Source organism: Glycine max, chromosome 17, assembly GCF_000004515.6.
Source record: "Glycine max cultivar Williams 82 chromosome 17, Glycine_max_v4.0, whole genome shotgun sequence".
Taxonomy (NCBI): Eukaryota; Viridiplantae; Streptophyta; class Magnoliopsida; order Fabales; family Fabaceae; genus Glycine; species Glycine max.
The window spans coordinates 40,857,069-40,876,613 of record NC_038253.2 but is presented as its reverse complement, the minus strand read 5'-3'; the positions used below and the strand labels follow the sequence as shown (position 1 = coordinate 40,876,613).

The following is a 19,545-nucleotide window of genomic DNA, read 5'->3' as shown; positions in this document are numbered from 1 at the left end:
ACTGAATTTCATTCTAGCGTTTCACCGGTCATTTTTTTTATTAGTAAATATCAGTTTTTAATTATTTTTTTTATTAATAAGTGATCGAATTCATAATTTTTTATTTTTTATATTTTTTTAACCATTTCACTCATCTTTATATCTCTTAACTTTTCGCCTGCTCGACTTAGTCAGGCAATAAAACTAGCTGACTGTAAAGTGAGACAACATAACTTGCATTAAGTCATTTCTTTGAACCTTGCAATAACAAAAATAACCCAGTTAGGCTTTTCCGAATGTAAATGTAATTAAAGTTGGCAGTAAATAGTGATGTGCCTGACACGTGAAAGCAAGCTCTGCGATTACTTGGTTTTCAAACGGAAGAAAAAAAAAACAAAGTGTATGTGATATTCAGTTAAGCAATGCGCGTATGAAATCATAACCGAGAGAGTGAAAAATTTGTGCCATCATGATACCTGCTGTGAACATCTTCTACCATTCAAAATACAGTAATAAACTGTAGAGGCTGTTAGCCTTTGGAAATTTATGTATGTATGTATATTGACAAAATAAAAAAATTATATAATTTGTCAGCTTTCATCAAATTCACTCTTGTGATAATAGCTTTCTTCTCAGTGAAATTGTCCCTGGCTTCCATTTTGGCTGGGGTGGCGGTCATGGATTGGGGGATATCTTTTGGCCTTTCTATTAGGAACTACGAATTGAAATGATGAAGAAAAAAAATGATTTTATTGATGAGTAAGAAAAGAATAGGAAATAAATAACTCTCTTTTAAGTATTTTTATTTTACAAATGATTTTTCGTTTCACAAAGAGTTAAGGTTTAATCTACAAAATGAAGAGATCACTTCTCTTCTATCCTTTTCCTATTTATATCTAATAAATTCCTTTAATAAACTATCTTAATTAACTCTTCCTTCTTTGTATCCTATCATATCCTTCCTAAAAATTAATCTTGTCCTCAAGGTTGGAATCTGAAAACTGTAATTGCACATAGAAACTTTCTTAAGTTTTCTTTAATTGTTGGAAGATAACTGCACCCCTTATAGCTTAACTAGGAACACTGTCCTTGCTTGCAAACTGAGGTCTAAAGTCTTTGGTGGTGGGAGGGACAAGGGTGGACTCCTTATAATTTAATCACCATGATTGTCTTAATACATTCCTTTTGCCTTAGCAACATTGTTGAGCGGTCAATCATAAATGCAACAAAGTTTAATGTTAAAGGCTTACCCAACAAGTTGACATTCTAAGATTTCAACATCATTAATGTTGCATCCACTTTCATGATTGAATTTGGGTCCAACAATGATTTCTATTTTATCATAACAATCTTTTCATGGAAATCTGAATTTTAAAAAGAATGAGGCTTGGTTGCATCACAAGCTTCAACTTCATTCTTGATCAACTTTGGTATTGGGTTATAAAGAAAATGATATTCCTAACTCATATTCTTCACTCTGTTTTCCTTGTGTTTCTCCTTCTTGATAAAGGGATCAACTTCTTCCTCCATCATAACTTTTTCATTTGTTGTTTCTCTTGCTAATTTTGCTTCATAATTGTTGGTTTCTTCTCCATCACAAAGTGCATGATTCTTGATTATTGAACCTTCTTTACTTCTGTTTTGATTTCAAGAATTACAATGGGTCATCATCACACTCAAAATGGCTACTATTCAAGTTAGTTCCTTGTTTTGCGCTTCCATTAAAGGTGGGTAGTTTCATCTTTCTTGTCCAAGAACTAGCTTTTGCTTCACTGCATTCAAACTCACTTTCTTTCATGCTATCTTTGTCTTGCTCAGTTGATTAGGGATCAACCTTTTCATTCAATATCTTGTGCAACATGTGTTTTATATCAGAAATAGTGGTCCTCTCTTTCAAGAACACCATGAAACCCTTCCTTTTTTTATGAGTTTCCGTCTCAATTTGTTCTTTTTGTTTCAAGATATTCAATCTTTCAAAGACGTGATTACCATAGTGATCTCTGAATCTTTTGATCAAATATGTGGAAAATGACTTCCAATTTGAATTTGGGTTATGTTGGCTCCAAATGTAGAACTAATACATCGGTGTACCTTCCATGCTCATGAATGCATATGACAACTTATGGAATGAAGGAATTTCTTGACCTCAAAGAATTTTTCAGCCCTAACAATCCAATCAATTGGGTCTTTCCCCACAAATGGTGACAACTTGTTAAACAATTGATAAGTGAATCAAATCGCACAAATAGTAAAACACGGTAAGATCGAATGTTTGTTCACAAGAACTTTGTTTATGTAAAAATAGTTTATGCAATTTAGATTCTAAGTTTTTTTTTTAAAAAAAATCAAAAATTAAATTAAAGGATACGAAGGTTTAGGAAAAAAAAAGATTTAATAAAAAAAATATAGACAAAAAATATTTTTTTTCTAATAATAATAAAAAAAAGTGTGTGTGATATTGAGTTAAGCAGTACGCGTATGAAATCATAACTGAAAGTGGTAAAGAATCTGTCAGCCATCGTCACATCCATTATGAAGATCTTCTACCATTCAAAATAAACTATAGATAATGTTGGAAATTTATGTATTTTGACATAATATTAAATATAAATGTGGTATAAATTAAAAATTGTAACCAATATATATGAACAAACTGCATTGCAGTGCAATTCCCTCGTTAACTGCACTGGATCCATTTCTGCTTATTACTTTCTTGTATCCGAAGAAAGAAAGCACAAAAGTAGAAAAAGAGAAAAAACGAAACACAAGTTACACAACTATATATTGACTGTAATGCGTTTTCTATATCTTTTCAATAATGGATGAAGACGGACGTTGTCATATGTTTCAGTTTTTCGATCAACACGTAAAAAGACCTTTTCATATCATCTCCATACGCCAGCAAGAGAAGAGGCTCTGATTCTTCTTCGGCTTCGATAATTATGCCCAAGAAAATAAATAAATCTAACCCAATTCGCTTATAAATTTCTTAGAGAATAAATAATATAGATATTATTATATATGTGCAGTGAAAACGTATTATGCATGATTAAATTATTAACTTTTATAATAATTATTTTAAAAATTATATTAATTATGATTCTTAAGCGGTACTATTAAAACTTTTACATGCACTAGTAATAATAGTCTATTAAACTGAGTTATTTCTTAACTTGTTTTTCAGCTGAAAGTGGGAACTTCCTAATATATATATATTTACAGAACTTTCTAATTAATTATTTTAACCCCAATTATACAATTTCTTTTGGTGTGGGTGGATGGGGGCCGGTACTGTTAACATGGACAACACAATGTAAAAAATTATCTTAGCTGAAGTTTTTTTCATTAACAACATGCGAATCTGAAAATTAAGTAAGAAACACTTGAATAACTAGACGCGCGTTGGTTACTCAATTATGCTATGATTCTTCATAATAAACTATAATGAAACTTTTGGGACGTGAATAAAGTCTTCGTCACGTCAATATATAATCAATTTATCCGTAACATATAGAACGATATGGAGGTCCACATTTAGTTTATTTATGTCATACTAATACATCAAAATAAAAGAGATAAATAAGGTTAATTTGACACTCAAGTAAAAGTATTTATGGGTCTAGATCAATTCAATTATATTGAATTGAGTACTTTAGATATTTGATTGAATTTGATCCAATCCAATTAAATCCAATTATATATGGGTTGAATAGTAGATTATATTTTTTTTAATCTAATTTGACTTAACTCAAATCATATAATTAAATTTATTATTATATATAAATTAATTATTAAATATAAAACATTAATTTTTAACTCACGTCCTTTATTAAATTATTTAATTAAATCACTTATGAGTGCATTTAGTCATTATATATTTACAAAACTTTAGGTAAAAATAAATTATTATTCTAAAAAAATTCATTTTTTACAAAATATAAAATAATTTAAAAATATTTCAACCCAATAAACTCAATCCGATCCAATCGTTTATGATAGGATTAGATTGAGTTGGGTATGTAAAAAAAAAAACACATATCCCACCCGATTCAACTCATTAAATTTTGATCGGATTGATAATAGGGTTAGTTAAATTTGACTCAATCCATAAACACTCCTACTAAAGAACTCACAAACACTCCTATTATGAAAGTTGAAGAGAGGGAGAGATAAGTTGTGAGTTCAAATCTCCCTTTAAGAAAAAACTAATAAATTAGTCATTAATATTTACCAATAAAAAATAAACATCAAAACAAAATGAATTTCTTACTTTTTTGATCTGGTCCAAGAGCAGGTAATAATATACCAGAAGCACTGTCAAAACTAAACAATGCATCATCAGAAACAATGCAACCACACAACATATTGATTGTTGAAACAGTCAAAGGCTGGTTTCCCACATAATGTGATTCGGTAAAGAGAGTGGGTGGTTTGATATATCTTGAGCAGTATATATACCAAACAAGCCTATCCAATGGAACATATAATCACCAAAATTAACAAGCTTTCCAACTCAATTGCAACACTAGTCAGTAGTCACTATGCATTTCATCAAAGTCACTCTTCTTGCAATGATAGCTTTTTTCCTCTCAGTGAAACTCTCCCTGGCTCACCCTGGCTTCCATTTTGGTTGGGGTGATCATCATAGGGGAATATCTTTTGGTCTTTCACCTCAATTCTATCAATTTTCATGCCCTCAAGCTAATGACATTGTCATGTCTGTGTTGGAGAAGGCCATTGCAAAGGACATGAGAATTGCTGCTTCTCTACTTAGACTTCACTTTCACGATTGCTTTGTGCAGGTGAATTAATTAATTACACTTGTCATAAGAAGTCCTACATGAAAACTATTAAAAGAATAATATTAATCCCAATCCTATTTATAAGAAACCAATTATAGTGTATTTTATGAAGTAATAGTGTAAACAAAATCAAATTCTTTAACAAAACCCGTTGAGAAAATTCTTTTTGGGGGTTATCTTTGTTGCCTTGAGATATTTTTTAGTCTAAATTATTTGCAATTATTAGAGAGTAATGTTACTTATACAATAAAATTGTGTGGAAATCCACTTTATCTTAAAATGGGCTGATCGGATCAGAAATGATTAGTTGGATGTGAAATAAGAAACTTGGTATACCTCTAGTTGAACAAAAAATAATTTTTTTTTGTAGAAATTGTTTATTTTATGAATAATATTACTCGTCGTTAACTTGTTTCAGGTTCTTTTGTATGAATACGATGATGGTCTAAATTTTCTTGTTTTTTTTTTCTTTTGAATGGCAGGGCTGTGATGCATCAATTTTGTTGGAAGATAGCGCAAGAATAGTGAGTGAAAAAAATTCTGGACCTAACAAAAATTCTGTCCGAGGCTTCGAAGTGATTGATAAGATAAAGTCTAAGTTGGAAGAAGCATGTCCTCAGACTGTGTCCTGTGCAGACATTCTTGCCCTTGCTGCCAGGGGCTCCACTGTTCTTGTAAGTGAACAAGCTTCACTCATATTGAACAACCCTAGTATCCAAAGACTTTGCATGTCACAGAAGGCAGTTTAACCCATGACATGATGACAAATCTTAATAAAACAATCTTTTTAATTCATTTTATCAAATACATTCTTTATTATTGACCAAATTTTATTGAGATAATTATATAAGAAGTGAAATTTATGTTATTTCATAAATCTTTAATAAATTTCAACCGATAACAAAAAAGTTTTAAAGAGTGTGTTTTAGAACCTATTATTAGCATTTAACTTTATTGTTGTCGGTGCTGTATACACAAAAAAATAGAGAGAACATTAGAAATATGTAAGATTTTGAAAGTTATTTGATTCTTTAAAACAGAGTGGAGGACCTAATTGGGAACTCCCATTAGGGAGAAGAGACTCAAAAACAGCAAGCTTAAGTGACTCAAACAAAAACATTCCCCCACCAAATGCCACCATTGAAAATCTTGTGACATTTTTCAAGCGTCAAGGCCTTGATGAAGTGGACCTCGTTGCCCTCTCAGGTGGAACTTCAACTTCTCATTTTATTTCCTAGTAATGAATGAGTCACATATATTAACATTTTTATTAATTATAATGTAGGTGCACATACCATTGGGGTGGCAAGATGTGTCACATTCAAGCAGAGACTATACAACCAAAAAGGAAACAACCAACCGGATGAGAATCTAGAAAAATCCTTTTACTTTGATTTGAAGACGATGTGCCCAAAATCAGGTGGTGACAACTTCATTTCTCCCTTGGACTTTGGCTCCCCAAGAATGTTTGATAATACCTATTTCAAACTCATACTTCGGGGTAAAGGACTGCTTAATTCAGATGAAGTGCTTCTTATGGGAAATGTTAAGGAAACTCGGGAATTGGTCAAGAAATATGCACAAGATGAGAGCCTTTTTTTTGAGCAATTTGCCATGTCCATGATCAAGATGGGGAACCTTCGTCCTCTTACTGGATTTAATGGAGAAGTTAGGAAGAATTGTCGCCGTGTTAATTAATCAAGCAGCATATAGCTATATTTACATGACTTAAGTGTTATAGTTTTACCTACCAAAACAAGAAGGAAGGAATTTGAAAGTGTTTAACTTTTGCTAGTTATTAGTTAAGAGGGTTTGAAATATCGTGATGCTTGTATGTTAATTTGAAAGCTTAGTGTTGAAAGGTATTATTGTCCAACTACTGATTAAGTACTTTTAGGTTAGAACTAAGCAAAATACCTTAAATATGTAAAATGAAAGAGATATTAAATTTTTGCTAAAACTAGTGTCTGGTTATAATTTATCCAAAATACAAACTGAGCAATGGCAGGATAAACCGGCAAAGAATATAATAAGGAAGACAAATTAATGCATAGGAAAGCAAAAGGAACAATATATGACATTAATCATTGAAAAAGATTGATGCTAGATGTTTGATCTTTCACCAAGTCACATTTCTTTTCTTTTTTGTACTTAGTACCTTGTAATTGTATTTCCCACATGTAATTTTTTTTTTATCATTAACAACCTTCTTCAGAATCCAAATGAAAAGCAGTAAAAATATTTATATAAATTTTATCCATGAAAGATAATAAAAACATCGTAAATTTAATCAAAATGAATTCGTTAAAATATTCCAAGACTATTGTTCAAGAACACGCATTAAAGAATATTAGTAAAATTTTAATATACAATTACCCACTTACATGATTGTTACGTAACTAAATAAATCATATTAATAAAGAAGTAAAGACATTACGAAAGATCAATAAAATCCAACACGGTTGTTTGATAAAGAAGTAATTGACATAAGTTTGATTTCTGACAAGAATTTATCTCTTGACTTCTCACTGGTTGAATATCTTATTTTCAGAAAAAAAGATGAAAAAAAAGATGTTACTATGTAAATCAATCAACAACAGAACCACCTTACTCTACCCCTTTATTAGTTTACTTAATTTTAAAAACCAGTTTAATCATTTCAAATTATTTTTTTAAAAGTAAACAAAAAACAGAAAGGAACCTTAAAAAATTATCAAAGAAAAAAAGAACCTTAAAAATACAAAAAACAGAAAAGAAACAAGTTTTTATCCTTCCTTAAGGTTAAGATTTGGGTGGCATATTTTCAAGTGGTTGAGAAAAATTATACAGCGGGAGTGTTGTGATTTCTAAATCTGAGATTCTGAATCTGAAGCTACGATGAGAAGTTGAAGTTGAAGAAGCAAAATGGTGAAGCATTCGCAAGCGTGGTTGTTGTGATTTCTAAATCTGAGATTCTGAATCTGAAGCTACGATGAGAAGTTGAAGTTGAAGAAGCAAAATGGTGAAGCATTCGCAAGCGTGGTTGGCAATGCGGAGCAAGACTTGTGCGCTAACACTCCTGGCACTCTTGTCCCTCTCCACCCTCACCCTCCTCTTCCTCCGAACCACTTCCGATTCCTGCACCCAACCTCAGGTTCGGAATTTGGATGCGCTTCAGCCTCGGACTGATTCCAAGTTACCGAACCCTCTGGAATTCATGAAGTCGAAGCTCGTTCTCATGGTCTCGCACGAACTCTCCCTCTCCGGAGGACCTCTCTTGCTCATGGAACTAGCGTTTCTGCTACGCTCCGCCGGATCCGACGTCGTTTGGATCACCAATCAGAAACCTCCTAAACCCGACGATGTCATCTACACTTTAGAAAACAAAATGCTCGACAGAGGAGTGCAGGTACTTCTCAAACAATCAACAAAACTTAACACACTTTTTTTTTTAACGCTGTTTTCGAATTAGGACTGTAGTTTGATGTAATATTCAACGCAAATCTTTATTACACTAATTGTCGAATTAAAACTCTAATTCTAATTATTTTAAAAAAAAACATTAGAAGCACGGAAGCGACAGGTTTTGTTTGTTCTCAAAAGTTTTAGATTTGTTATTTATGTTGATGTTGATAATATTTAATGTATATAGTGATTACGCAGATTAATTAGGTAAAGTTCTAGTTTTTAATTAGAAAACACTACAAATACAGAGAAATGTTGTTTGTACAAATAAGATAGAGAAAGAAAGAAACAAGAGAGGAGTAAAGAAACTATTAGATGGTTCAGAACCTCCATTGTCTCCATCAATCTCCACAGGATGCATTATCCAATGTTATTAATTCTTTTTAGCAAACTAAATTTTTTTACCGTGTTGTTACATAAAGATTAGTTGGGACCATGAACGCATAGCAAGGTTTTAAATATCAGTCGCGGTTGCGTTGCGGTTTCATCCCGTTTGTTGATATCACAGACAAATGTGACCGCTATGGTTCCAATTATGGTCACAGACAGTAAAAAAATCTTGATGTTGTGGCCCAAATCACGGCCACGGACCATTTTTTATAACCTTGAACACATGGTAGAGGCCGGAGACTGTTTAATAATTTTGAGACAAGTATGAGATGTAATGAATGAAGTGATAGGGAGATAGAGACAGAAACATTGCTGTGTAAATTATTGAATGAATTGTTGATTGAATATCACTTGTAAAAAAACTTGATCTAAGTTTTGTTTGTTGTCAGAAGTGTCAGATTCGTTATTTGTATGTGAATGTGATTGATTGATTGTGTGGTGATAGGTGGTGGATGCGAGAGGTGAAAAGGCTGTGGATACAGCTCGTAATGCAGACTTGGTGATTTTGAATACTGCTGTGGCTGGGAAGTGGCTTGATGCTGTTCTCAAAGAAAAAGTTTTGGAGGTTCTTCCAAAGGTTTTGTGGTGGATTCATGAAATGCGAGGGCATTATTTCAAAGTGGAGTATGTTAAGCACCTCCCTTTTGTTGCAGGTGCCATGATCGATTCGCATACGACTGCTGAATACTGGAAGAATAGGACTAGGGAGCGTTTAGGGTATGTTTACGACTTTCTGTTTTGATATAGGTTGAGGTGTTGACTCTGCTACTTTCTGTTGTGTATGATATTAATTGTGTGTTTTGGTCCAATGTTGCAGGATTAAAATGCCTGAAACCTATGTTGTACATCTTGGAAATAGCAAGGAGCTTATGGAGGTTGCGGAAGATAGCGTGGCCAAGAGGGTTCTTCGAGAGCATGTTCGGCAATCTCTTGGAGTGAGGAATGATGATCTACTTTTTGCCATCATAAATAGTATGATCTCCTCCCCTCCCTCTTTGATGTTTAGTGTGTGTTTGGTTGGACTTCAGTAATGTGCGTTTGTCTATAATATCAAGTCAAATATTTATAAAAGATGCAGAAGCTACTTCATGTAGCTTCGAACTAATGTGTGTCTAAACCTTACTCATGCATAGCCAAACACCCATTTAGTTACTTTCCATATTCATTTAATATGTCAATTCAGTTCATTGGATTTGTTTTTGTTTGATGTTGTCCCATCTAAAACTTCCCCTGCTATAGCAATTAGCAAGTGCATTGCTTTTAGTTTTAGTAGATATATTTTCTTTTGTTGGGAAGGGGAACGTACTGATTGCACATTTGCACATAAGAGAGCTCTAAAATTAGTAATTAGCTTCGTCTCCACAAGTGTGTTTCTAATATCATTTTTGTTATTTGCCTTTAGCAGTATTTGTCCCGGAATAACTTGATCCATTATATTTGTATGTCGAATTTAGTTTTGCTCATTGCAATATGAATTAATCCTCCCCTCTGTATATACCCTTCCATTCATTTTGAAAAATCTTTTACCATTCTATAATTTGAGCACCAGGATGATTTAATTGCAGGTGTTTCACGTGGTAAAGGGCAGGATCTATTTCTTCGGTCCTTTTATGAAAGTTTGATGCTCATCCAGGAGAAGAAACTGCAAGTTCCATCTTTGCATGCTATAGTTGTAGGGAGTGACATGAATGCTCAGACAAAGTTTGAAACGGAATTGCGTCAGTTTGTCATGGAGAAAAAAATCCAGGACCGTGTTCACTTTGTTAACAAAACCCTGGCAGTGGCTCCTTATCTGGCTTCTATTGATGTTCTTGTTCAGAATTCTCAGGTATCTTATGATAATATACCCTGCTAAGTTGAGCATGAAACAGAATTTGCTTTCATTCTATTTTGCGAAGTGGGAGGTGCTGCCTGGATTGTTAACCTTTCTGCTCTAAGCAAGACTTTTGTTTTTTTGTTTTTTTATTTTTTTTTTAAGAAAAAGAGGATTTGTTTCTATCTTCCATATAAGTATTAATGCAAAGTTCAGTGAGGGACCTGATTAGAGATTCCATAAGTTAAAGTCTTGTTTTTTTAATGCTTCATACTTATAGAAACTAACAATAAGTTTTGCATTGCCACTATGGCTTTTAGATTTTGTCACCGAACATCTTGAAATATTATGTCATTTCTAAATCAGCTTCTCTTTATATTAGGCTAGGGGAGAATGTTTTGGGAGGATAACCATTGAAGCAATGGCATTTCGCCTGCCTGTACTTGTAAGTATAAGGTGCCTTGTCAACACATCTTTCCTTTTATATAATTTTTGGGTTTTAATTTCTGTAGTTGTGTCCATTTTGCCATATATGCTACTGTGCTTTCTTTTTTCATTTCTCTCTTAAATATCTGTCATGTTGCTGTTTTATTGATTTCCTTATTCAATGCTGCAAATCGGCAAACCCCTCACCCAAAAAGAAAGAAGTTGCAATTTTCATTGGTCTGTGTATGGTCTTATACGCTTATTCATACATCAAGTAAAAATCATTTCTTCAAATTTCACCTTCCCTTTCTTTCCATTTTTCTCCCATGGTTTTTTTTTATTTCCATGTGGATATGTTTCCTATATTATTTAAATCAGAGCAGAGAAGTGTTTTATGGCTTTTACATATTTGTTCAAGACCGAATTGTTTTGTCACGGGGACCTTAATGCAGAGCTAATGCATACTTCTATAGTTTTGGCTCAAAACTTCAAATGATGCATCACATGTTACATATGTTTGCCAATATAGTTTAGCACTTTCTGACTATTTTTAATCAGGGCTTGGTAAATGCAATAATGAGAGTAGAAGACATCTTATTTTCACACTGAATTTTTTATGCATGTATATTGTGTCATGTCATTTGCCTTTGACATTTCTTTATGATTAACAATAATCCCAGGGAACTGCAGCTGGGGGCACAGTGGAGATTGTGGTGAATAGGACAACTGGTTTACTGCACCCCGTTGGAAAAGAAGGTGTGACACCTCTTGCAAAAAACATTGTGAATTTGGCAACTCATGTTGAGAGGAGGCTAACTATGGGAAAGAAAGGATATGAGAGAGTGAAGGAGAGGTTTCTGGAGCCACACATGGCACAGAGAATCGCATTGGTTCTGAAGGAAGTGTTACGGAAGGGTAGCCACAATTAAAATTAACCAGCTTAGGCATTTCGCTGTTTTGAAATTGTAAATTCTACAGGGCAAACATAATGTTTTGGTGAGAGTGAATTGTATACCACCATATCTTATGTCATATGTACCGTATGCTGTAAGCAATTGGTTGATATATAGGATTTTGATATGATTATTTTTGAATTTGAGTTAACTAAAATGAGTCATTTCAGTGATAAAATTAACCGTTAATATTTAAATACATTTATGATTTGTTATAAATTTATGTATATATATATATATATATATATATATATATTATTAATATTATATAAGTGTATTGTATGTTGTTCGAATCTAAGCTTGGGGTTTTTTGTTTTTTGTACATGTTAGTTATATTTAAGAAAAAGGACTCTGGACTTGTGTGTGCACCACTCAAGGTATATACAGCCCAACTAATACTCAGATCAGAAGTTGGGACAAGGGAGGCAATCGTCACATCTGCATTTCTTTTTAAGTATTAACTTGCATTCATTATCATTATTAATAGTCTTGTTTTGCCCTATTATTCTCAATTTTATCCTTTGTATATCTTTCTCAAGCAATTTGCCCTCCTCTTTTAATTTGTTATATTCTCACTTGCCTACTCTATAGGCATATATCTTCATGACCAATGAAAAAAAAAAGAGATGCACGTGAAAAACTTTTTTTCCTTCTTCACGCTTTGTTGTAATCCTCTTATCCTTTGTATTTTTTTTAAATTGAGTTTAATGATTATGCATTAAGAATGTATATTTTTATATGATTACCTAATTATAAATAACTATTTGGATACACAAGCATAGTTATCAAGTTCTGAAAATTTAAATAATTATATTACTATTAGTTATATAATGAGTTAACGAGGAAATTAAAAATAATTTTAGAGAATTTACAATATTCCATATCTCACCTAGCTAATTGAGTTAGTCCTGATTAATGACTTATAAATAAGATATATTAAATTTTAACTTTGAAACTAAAATAGATTAAAAGATTAATTTAGATAACGAAAGTAGTTAGATACTCACATACACAACAGGAGAGTTTATAATCCAACAATCCGCAAACAACCTATTAAGCAGCTACTCTGCTTCAGCGTGTTGACAACACAAGAGAAGATACGAAGCTCTCTCAATCTTATTTTCTGATTAACACTAACAAATAACAATGACGGATGCTGCTGAAGACGCTACACGCCGCCGTAATGCGGTGGCCGAGTACCGCAAGAAGCTTCTTCAACACAAGGAATTGGAGTCCAGAGTACGATCCGGTTCGTTCCTTCCTTTGTCATGCTAATAGCAACTACAATTCGCTCTTGTTTTTCATTCCGAGTACTTTTTCTTATTATCATTCCGATTTATTAGGGTTTTGTTTTTGAATTTTTACGAGTTTGCCTTTGAACCGCTAATTGCAGTCCGAGAGAATTTGCGTGCCTCAAAGAAAGAGTTCAACAAAACTGAAGATGATCTGAAGTCTCTTCAAAGCGTTGGACAGATCATTGGCGAAGTTCTTAGGCCTCTCGACAATGAACGCTGTAACGATCCTATCCCTTTTCATTCCGTATTTTGAATGATATTTCGCTATTCAATTTCATAGTATATACTGTTTCATTTTTAATGTGAAAAATCTGTGCCTGTTGATCCTGGATGATAATGTATAATCTAGTAGTTGATTTAGCTAATCAATAAACTATCTTCTCTGTTGTTTTGCTTGGTTGATGTGAACTTAAGCTTACGTCGATGATTATTAATATTTTATGTTTTTGTTTCTGTTTCTGTTATCTCTCAGTGATTGTTAAGGCAAGCAGCGGACCTAGGTATGTGGTTGGCTGCCGCAGTAAAGTAGATAAGGAAAAACTGACTGCTGGTACGAGAGTCGTTCTTGATATGACGACGCTCACCATAATGCGGGCTCTTCCACGTGAAGTAAGTTTTTGCTGTTTATTCCTTTTAGATATCTATTTGATTTGGTGCATGCGATGTTTGTGTTCTTTCTGAAAGTCATGTCCTAGTTTTTTTGTGTCTGATGGTCAATATGATATATCGTGTGTTGACAGGTTGATCCAGTAGTTTACAATATGCTGCATGAGGATCCTGGTAATATCAGTTACTCTGCTGTTGGTGGTTTATCCGATCAGATAAGGGAATTGAGGGAATCAATTGAATTACCTCTGATGAATCCTGAGCTCTTCATTCGAGTTGGAATTAAACCTCCTAAGGTGATTACTTTTCACTGTACTACTTGGTCTTTGGCCTCTATTGTATGTGTTTTGGCAGCATTGTCACCTAAGTATCCACATTTTCTTTTGGTGGAAGTGTGTTTTGAGGAGCCATGGTTTATAGTTTTGTATCTGATCAATTTCTTCTCAATTCTTGTCTCCCAGGGTGTTCTTCTTTATGGGCCTCCTGGTACTGGGAAAACATTGTTAGCTAGGGCAATTGCCAGTAACATAGATGCTAACTTCTTGAAGGTCAGAATTGTTTCATTTCTGAATTCCATTGTGTTTTGAGATTTTGGTTAATCTCAAATGTATTGTACCTTACCCTTCATGTTGGTGTAGGTTGTTTCAAGTGCAATAATTGATAAATACATTGGAGAAAGTGCCAGGTTAATTCGAGAAATGTTTGGCTATGCACGTGATCACCAGGTAGATTATTGAATGAAGTTCTTCCTATTTGTTCATATATTAAATGGAATGTTGTTCTGAATCTCCATTTTGTTTGTTAAGCCTTGCATCATTTTTATGGATGAGATCGATGCCATTGGTGGTCGTCGTTTCAGTGAGGGAACAAGTGCTGATCGTGAGATTCAGAGAACACTAATGGAGTTGCTTAATCAACTTGATGGGTTTGATCAACTTGGGAAGGTATATCTTGCTTAGTAACCCCACTTAGTTTGTTTTGAAAACCATAATCACACTTTACTTTTAGAAACACCTGCTCCCTTTCTTAACAAATTTGAAGGTAAAAAGACTATGTTGTATTTTTAATTTATTTTTTGGTGGGGAAGCTAGTGGATGGTGGACCAGTGTGGTAAGCTTTGCCAAATAAATGCATTTAATGTATCTTATTTTTCAGGTAGTCTATTTTTTTTTTCAGTGTCAAGGTTTGCAATTTTTTTCCAAAGTATTAAACTTAAGAAACAATTGCAATCGTGAATGGTAATATTAACAAATGAATTCTGCACCGACCATTTTTCAAGCAAAAGAATGAGTGGCCTTTTCCCGGTACTAATAATGAAATATAATTGAGCTGAAATTTGAGGATTTTTCTCTCTATCAACTCTGTAACATTTAGGTGCAACATATTTAGTACAGAATTCTTTCACTTATGTGAGATATAATTCAAATAAAATGTAAAGCACATCAACCTTCTAACTAATGTGTCTTCTGGATATTGTGATATTCTCTCTAAAAAGAATTGTTCTAGCTAATTCTAATGGTGGGTTAACAACTGTTAACAACAATGCTGTCTGAATGGATGTTGTAGGTTAAAATGATAATGGCAACAAACCGTCCTGATGTACTGGATCCTGCTCTTCTGCGTCCTGGAAGATTAGATAGAAAAATAGAAATTCCATTGCCAAATGAACAATCAAGGATGGAAATTCTCAAGATTCATGCTGCTGGGATTGCTAAGCACGGTGAAATAGATTATGAAGCTGTTGTGAAGCTTGCGGAGGTAAGTCCAGTTTGGATTAGTTTTGTTAGACAATTGGTGCATGTTTGATGTGTTTTTTGTTGCAAATTGCTCAGGGCTTTAATGGAGCTGATCTTCGAAATGTGTGCACGGAAGCTGGAATGGCAGCAATTCGTGCAGAACGTGATTATGTGATCCATGAAGATTTTATGAAGGTGAGTTCTTTCTCTGAGGAAGCTATTTTTGTGTGTATCAATTATGTACAAAGGGATTACTCCTCCTTGTCACTCATAGGCACAACAATTTGACTTCTTTCTTTGGTTCCCAGGCTGTTAGAAAACTGAATGATGCAAAGAAACTCGAATCCAGTGCTCACTACAGTGCTGATTTTGGCAAAGACTAAAAGCTATTATAAAATTCTGAGCCATGGATATCTAGGGAAAACTTCATGCAATTAGGTTAACTCAGACGGTCTGACCTTAAGATGAAGTGGTCTCTTTTAGCTATGCCTTCTATTGTCCGACTTATGCAGTTCCATAGAGAAGATGTTTAGTTGAATCATTTGCCTAAGCTAATTGAATTATTATTATTTTTGTTTTCTTTGGGATTATGCTATACAAATTACTGATCTTTGAATTTAGAGTTTGCGTGCCTCCCCATTTATGGTTAAAGACTGCTTGTTGAGTGAATTTGCGTTGCAAGCTTCAATAAATCTGATTTGGTGTTTAATCTATAAGCTAAGCCATAACAAGTTGTATTCATCGAAAGAGGGAAGGGTTACAAGTGATGCTACTGCTGTTATACTAATTCCAGCTAGCAACGCTCTAATCTTGAGTTTGGATTTTAGTTTCATCTTTTCTTTTAATTAACCAAAACTCAATCCAGCTAGCTAAGCTGTTGTTATAGCTGTGTGGCCTTCGCGATTGTTACGTTGTGAAGTCTAGCTTCCGTATAAACCAAATTTGTCCACTAGAAATAGTGTAAAATTAATGTACGTGCCCAGGTGCACAAACCAATCAAATTCAGCTGCCAATCAGCTTGAAAATTACATTCACGCTTCTATAATAGCCTATTAGGTACTGCATTTCGAAAAACCACGTCAGAGTGAGTTGGTCAAGATGCAGTAGCAAGCATGCATTTAACTGATTGAAGTATCCTTATGTCTTGTGTCTCTCTCATTCTTGATGATTGCTGACTCTATTGCAATTTTGAGTTAGTGGTCTTCCTCGTGATGTTGGCGTGGTTGACCCCATATTTCGATGTTGTTCTTTTGGTTAATTTGTGTTTCATCATTCTTACAATTTTGAAGAACCAGAATGCACTTACCAGCTGCAAACCCAATCCCATAGCCTGTAACGATACGATGGAAAGAATTAAACAAAGTTGAGTGGTTACCCAGAAATATTTCAGAAAATAGAAATGGTTTCTCTAAAGAAAAGCAACAAATAATACCTTTATGAGAAGTGGATAGTTGGCAGATAAAGTTACGTAAGTGATACATGGTCCGACCACCATCCTAGCAAATGTAAATATGGCTGCGAATAGAATCTGTGCCATTACATGAAACTCAGCTTTTAGCACATTTTATATCAATGTTTAATTAAAAATTTAAACACATTTCACCTTAATTTATTTAATTTTAATTATTAGCCCCCAATTGAAATCCCATCTATTTACTTTATACTGCCTGCAAAGAACATTGGTTTTACCTCATTTTGGTTAAACAAAAAGTTATTAAACTGCCCTTCATTTTCTTGAATTACCCACCCCTAAATATGAAAATAGGGATACATTCTTATGAGAACGACTAATTATGTATAACTTATAATTTAAATCATTTTGTCCCAAATATTTCTAAATTGAACAATCTAAACTTAAAAAAATATGTAAAATTTCTCATGATGAATTTTATGTTGAATTCAATACTTTCTGGTGAAAATAAAACCATATTTCAAAACATGGTGAGTGATTTAGTTATTCAACTATATTTTTCACTCCCAAATGTTAGATTTTAGGCCTAACTCATTTTTACAAAAGTAACTAGTAATTGATTGTAACAGTTTTCTTTCTTGTGAAAATATTTGCAAAATGTTTGAATATATACAAAGATGATGTACCAAAAAGGTTACAATCAATTGAGATTTGAGAGACCATGTATGTACCGTGTAAGCTATGCAAAACGAGTGTGTACTATGAACATAGCAACAGGAATAAGCAGGACAAGTGTTTACCGTGTACAACTCAGCAGAAAAAGAATACTAACTCAATAAATATCATAATTATTCAACCTTCTGTTGATGCATTGTATATTAAGTTGGCTATATTAACAACTGTTGTGTTTTTTCACTTTTTAATCAATTGTACTTTCAGAACTAAAAACAATTTTTAACTTTTGTCAAACATGGGCGTACGTGTGAAATAAAAAGACAAATGCCTACACTTTAATCACTTCCTTAACGAGGCAGTGTCAACAAGACATGAAATATTTGGTATGTCCTAGACTTTAGAATTTTACTTACATCAGCAGCCAAATTAAGAAGGGTATCCCTGTAACCAAGCTCTTTAAGAAGCTCCCTCAAATGCAAGAATGGGCTTGATATCTCTGTTATCCATATTGTCGCTACCATTTCTGAGCCACACTGCGCACAGATACGGCAAAAAAATCTCTAGCTAATCATGAAATCCTCACAGCAGAACACAAAACTAGAGTAATACTTCCAATAAATAAAACTTTCTAAAAAAGAGGCAAATTGACAGTATTGACATATTGAGAAAGAATTACTCCAAAATTCTACTGGCAAACTAGATTACCAAATATTTTAATCTAATTATATGGTTTTAAGAGGAATTCATATTGTGGGTTTTTGATGACCAAATCGACTCATTTCTCATTATAATATAAATAATAGTTAAATATGTTTTTAGTCTTTATATATAGATAATATTTACTTTTAGTCTCTTAAAAATAGATAGTTTATTTTTAATATTTTGTTTATAGTAATGTGTAATATGTAGTCTTTATTTTCATAAATGATGGAATGAAAGGAGACAATTTATTTTTGTGTAAAAGACAAGAAACACAACGCAAACAAACATTGATCTATTTACATGAACTAAAAACATATTAAATCACAAGAAATAATATACAGCAAACCATGGAGAAATGATTGAAGTGCTTGATTACCTTTTGATAGGAAAGACCTGCTCCAATTCCAACAATGCTTACCAAATGGTGGACGGTGTTGTCTAGATTCACTCTTTCATCCAATTGACAACAAGCTAGATCATAAATGAGATAAGAAAGGCTAACTGCTAGGACTTGCATCTGCTCATATCACAGTTCAAGCATTCCACTTTTAGTGCCAAATCCAAAAAAAATAAAAATAAAACACCCAAATTCATAGCACAATTGAGGTTTCTCTCAAAGAGCATTATGGCATGCAGTTAATCCAATACCTGTTTGGGTGAAGATTTTGATCCCACAGGACAAATTGGACACTTCCAATCTTCAACAGAGAGCCAAGCCAATGTGACTGCTAAAGTTGCATGGAGCGTGGACACAACGCGGTTGCAGAAATCAAAAGAACGCTTGGGAAAGATTCTTCTCACTAGGACAAAAGCTGATGTCCATGAAACAACTCCAACAACAATTGTCCTTATAACATAGTCTTCCATTTCTCTATGCTGCAAAATATGTGTTCACAATTAATTGAAGTTTCAGCAAATGCATTACCATATAATTAAATTGACACAAATATGCATGTATACAAGTATTATATGGTTCAGAATTATTGAAACCTGTAACTAAGAATTGACACTTGAGAGGACACAAAGAAATAATAAGTTGCATTCCATGTCACAACTGCCACCAGAATATGGGTGTGACCAAGTAGAGACAGGAATATGGACTTGTCATGAAATTATTACGCAACCACCACATTTATTATATTTATCAATGGACAGAGATGAAAAAAATAAAATGTTATATGCTATTTAACCAACACCAATCATAACTGAACGAAGGTGACCACGCAGAATTGCAGAGATGTATGAATTGAAAGCAATGGTAAAGTTATGTTGCAGTTCTCTATAATTAGGCTTTCTAGCTTTGTTGGTTATAA

At 33.4% G+C, this 19,545-nt stretch overlaps 4 protein-coding genes across 6 annotated transcripts; 3 read left to right on the top strand and 1 right to left on the bottom strand.

The window, feature by feature from the left end:
- Positions 1 to 3,950: 3,950 nt before the first annotated feature.
- LOC102660391 (peroxidase 9) lies at positions 3,951 to 6,715 on the top strand. The gene is made up of 4 exons (XM_006601265.4): positions 3,951 to 4,781; positions 5,264 to 5,455; positions 5,822 to 5,987; positions 6,067 to 6,715. The coding sequence occupies exons 1-4, from the start codon at positions 4,521 to 4,523 to the stop codon at positions 6,477 to 6,479; spliced, it is 1,032 nt and encodes a 343-aa protein (XP_006601328.1). The 5' UTR covers positions 3,951 to 4,520; the 3' UTR covers positions 6,480 to 6,715.
- Positions 6,716 to 7,506: 791 nt separating this feature from the next.
- LOC102660192 (uncharacterized) lies at positions 7,507 to 11,940 on the top strand. 2 transcript variants are annotated; one of them, XM_026126334.2, is made up of 6 exons: positions 7,507 to 8,169; positions 9,061 to 9,332; positions 9,433 to 9,587; positions 10,181 to 10,443; positions 10,811 to 10,873; positions 11,535 to 11,940. In XM_026126334.2, exons 1-6 carry the CDS (start codon positions 7,780 to 7,782, stop codon positions 11,781 to 11,783), a joined length of 1,392 nt encoding a protein of 463 aa, XP_025982119.1. In that variant the 5' UTR covers positions 7,507 to 7,779; the 3' UTR covers positions 11,784 to 11,940. The 2 variants fall into 2 exon arrangements, with proteins under 2 accessions (XP_025982119.1, XP_006601327.1); XM_006601264.4 differs by having other exon boundaries at positions 7,510 to 8,169; positions 10,811 to 10,884.
- Positions 11,941 to 12,769: 829 nt separating this feature from the next.
- LOC100802514 (26S proteasome regulatory subunit 10B homolog A) lies at positions 12,770 to 16,064 on the top strand. Its single transcript, XM_006601262.4, has 10 exons — positions 12,770 to 13,056; positions 13,201 to 13,320; positions 13,575 to 13,711; positions 13,843 to 14,004; positions 14,170 to 14,256; positions 14,347 to 14,433; positions 14,515 to 14,652; positions 15,275 to 15,466; positions 15,541 to 15,639; positions 15,753 to 16,064. Exons 1-10 carry the CDS (start codon positions 12,954 to 12,956, stop codon positions 15,825 to 15,827), a joined length of 1,200 nt encoding a protein of 399 aa, XP_006601325.1. The 5' UTR covers positions 12,770 to 12,953; the 3' UTR covers positions 15,828 to 16,064.
- A 341-nt stretch (positions 16,065 to 16,405) lies between these two features.
- LOC100801989 (TLC domain-containing protein 5) lies at positions 16,406 to 19,429 on the bottom strand. Of its 2 annotated transcripts, none has more exons than XM_006601261.4 (6): positions 19,223 to 19,429; positions 18,881 to 19,108; positions 18,609 to 18,749; positions 17,944 to 18,063; positions 16,877 to 16,972; positions 16,406 to 16,774 (listed from the first exon to the last, which is right to left on the bottom strand). In XM_006601261.4, the coding sequence occupies exons 2-6, from the start codon at positions 19,097 to 19,099 to the stop codon at positions 16,622 to 16,624; spliced, it is 729 nt and encodes a 242-aa protein (XP_006601324.1). In that variant the 5' UTR covers positions 19,100 to 19,108; positions 19,223 to 19,429; the 3' UTR covers positions 16,406 to 16,621. The 2 variants fall into 2 exon arrangements, with proteins under 2 accessions (XP_006601324.1, XP_014625341.1); XM_014769855.2 differs by lacking the exon at positions 19,223 to 19,429 and adding an exon at positions 19,193 to 19,207.
- Between the last annotated feature and the right edge of the window lie 116 nt (positions 19,430 to 19,545).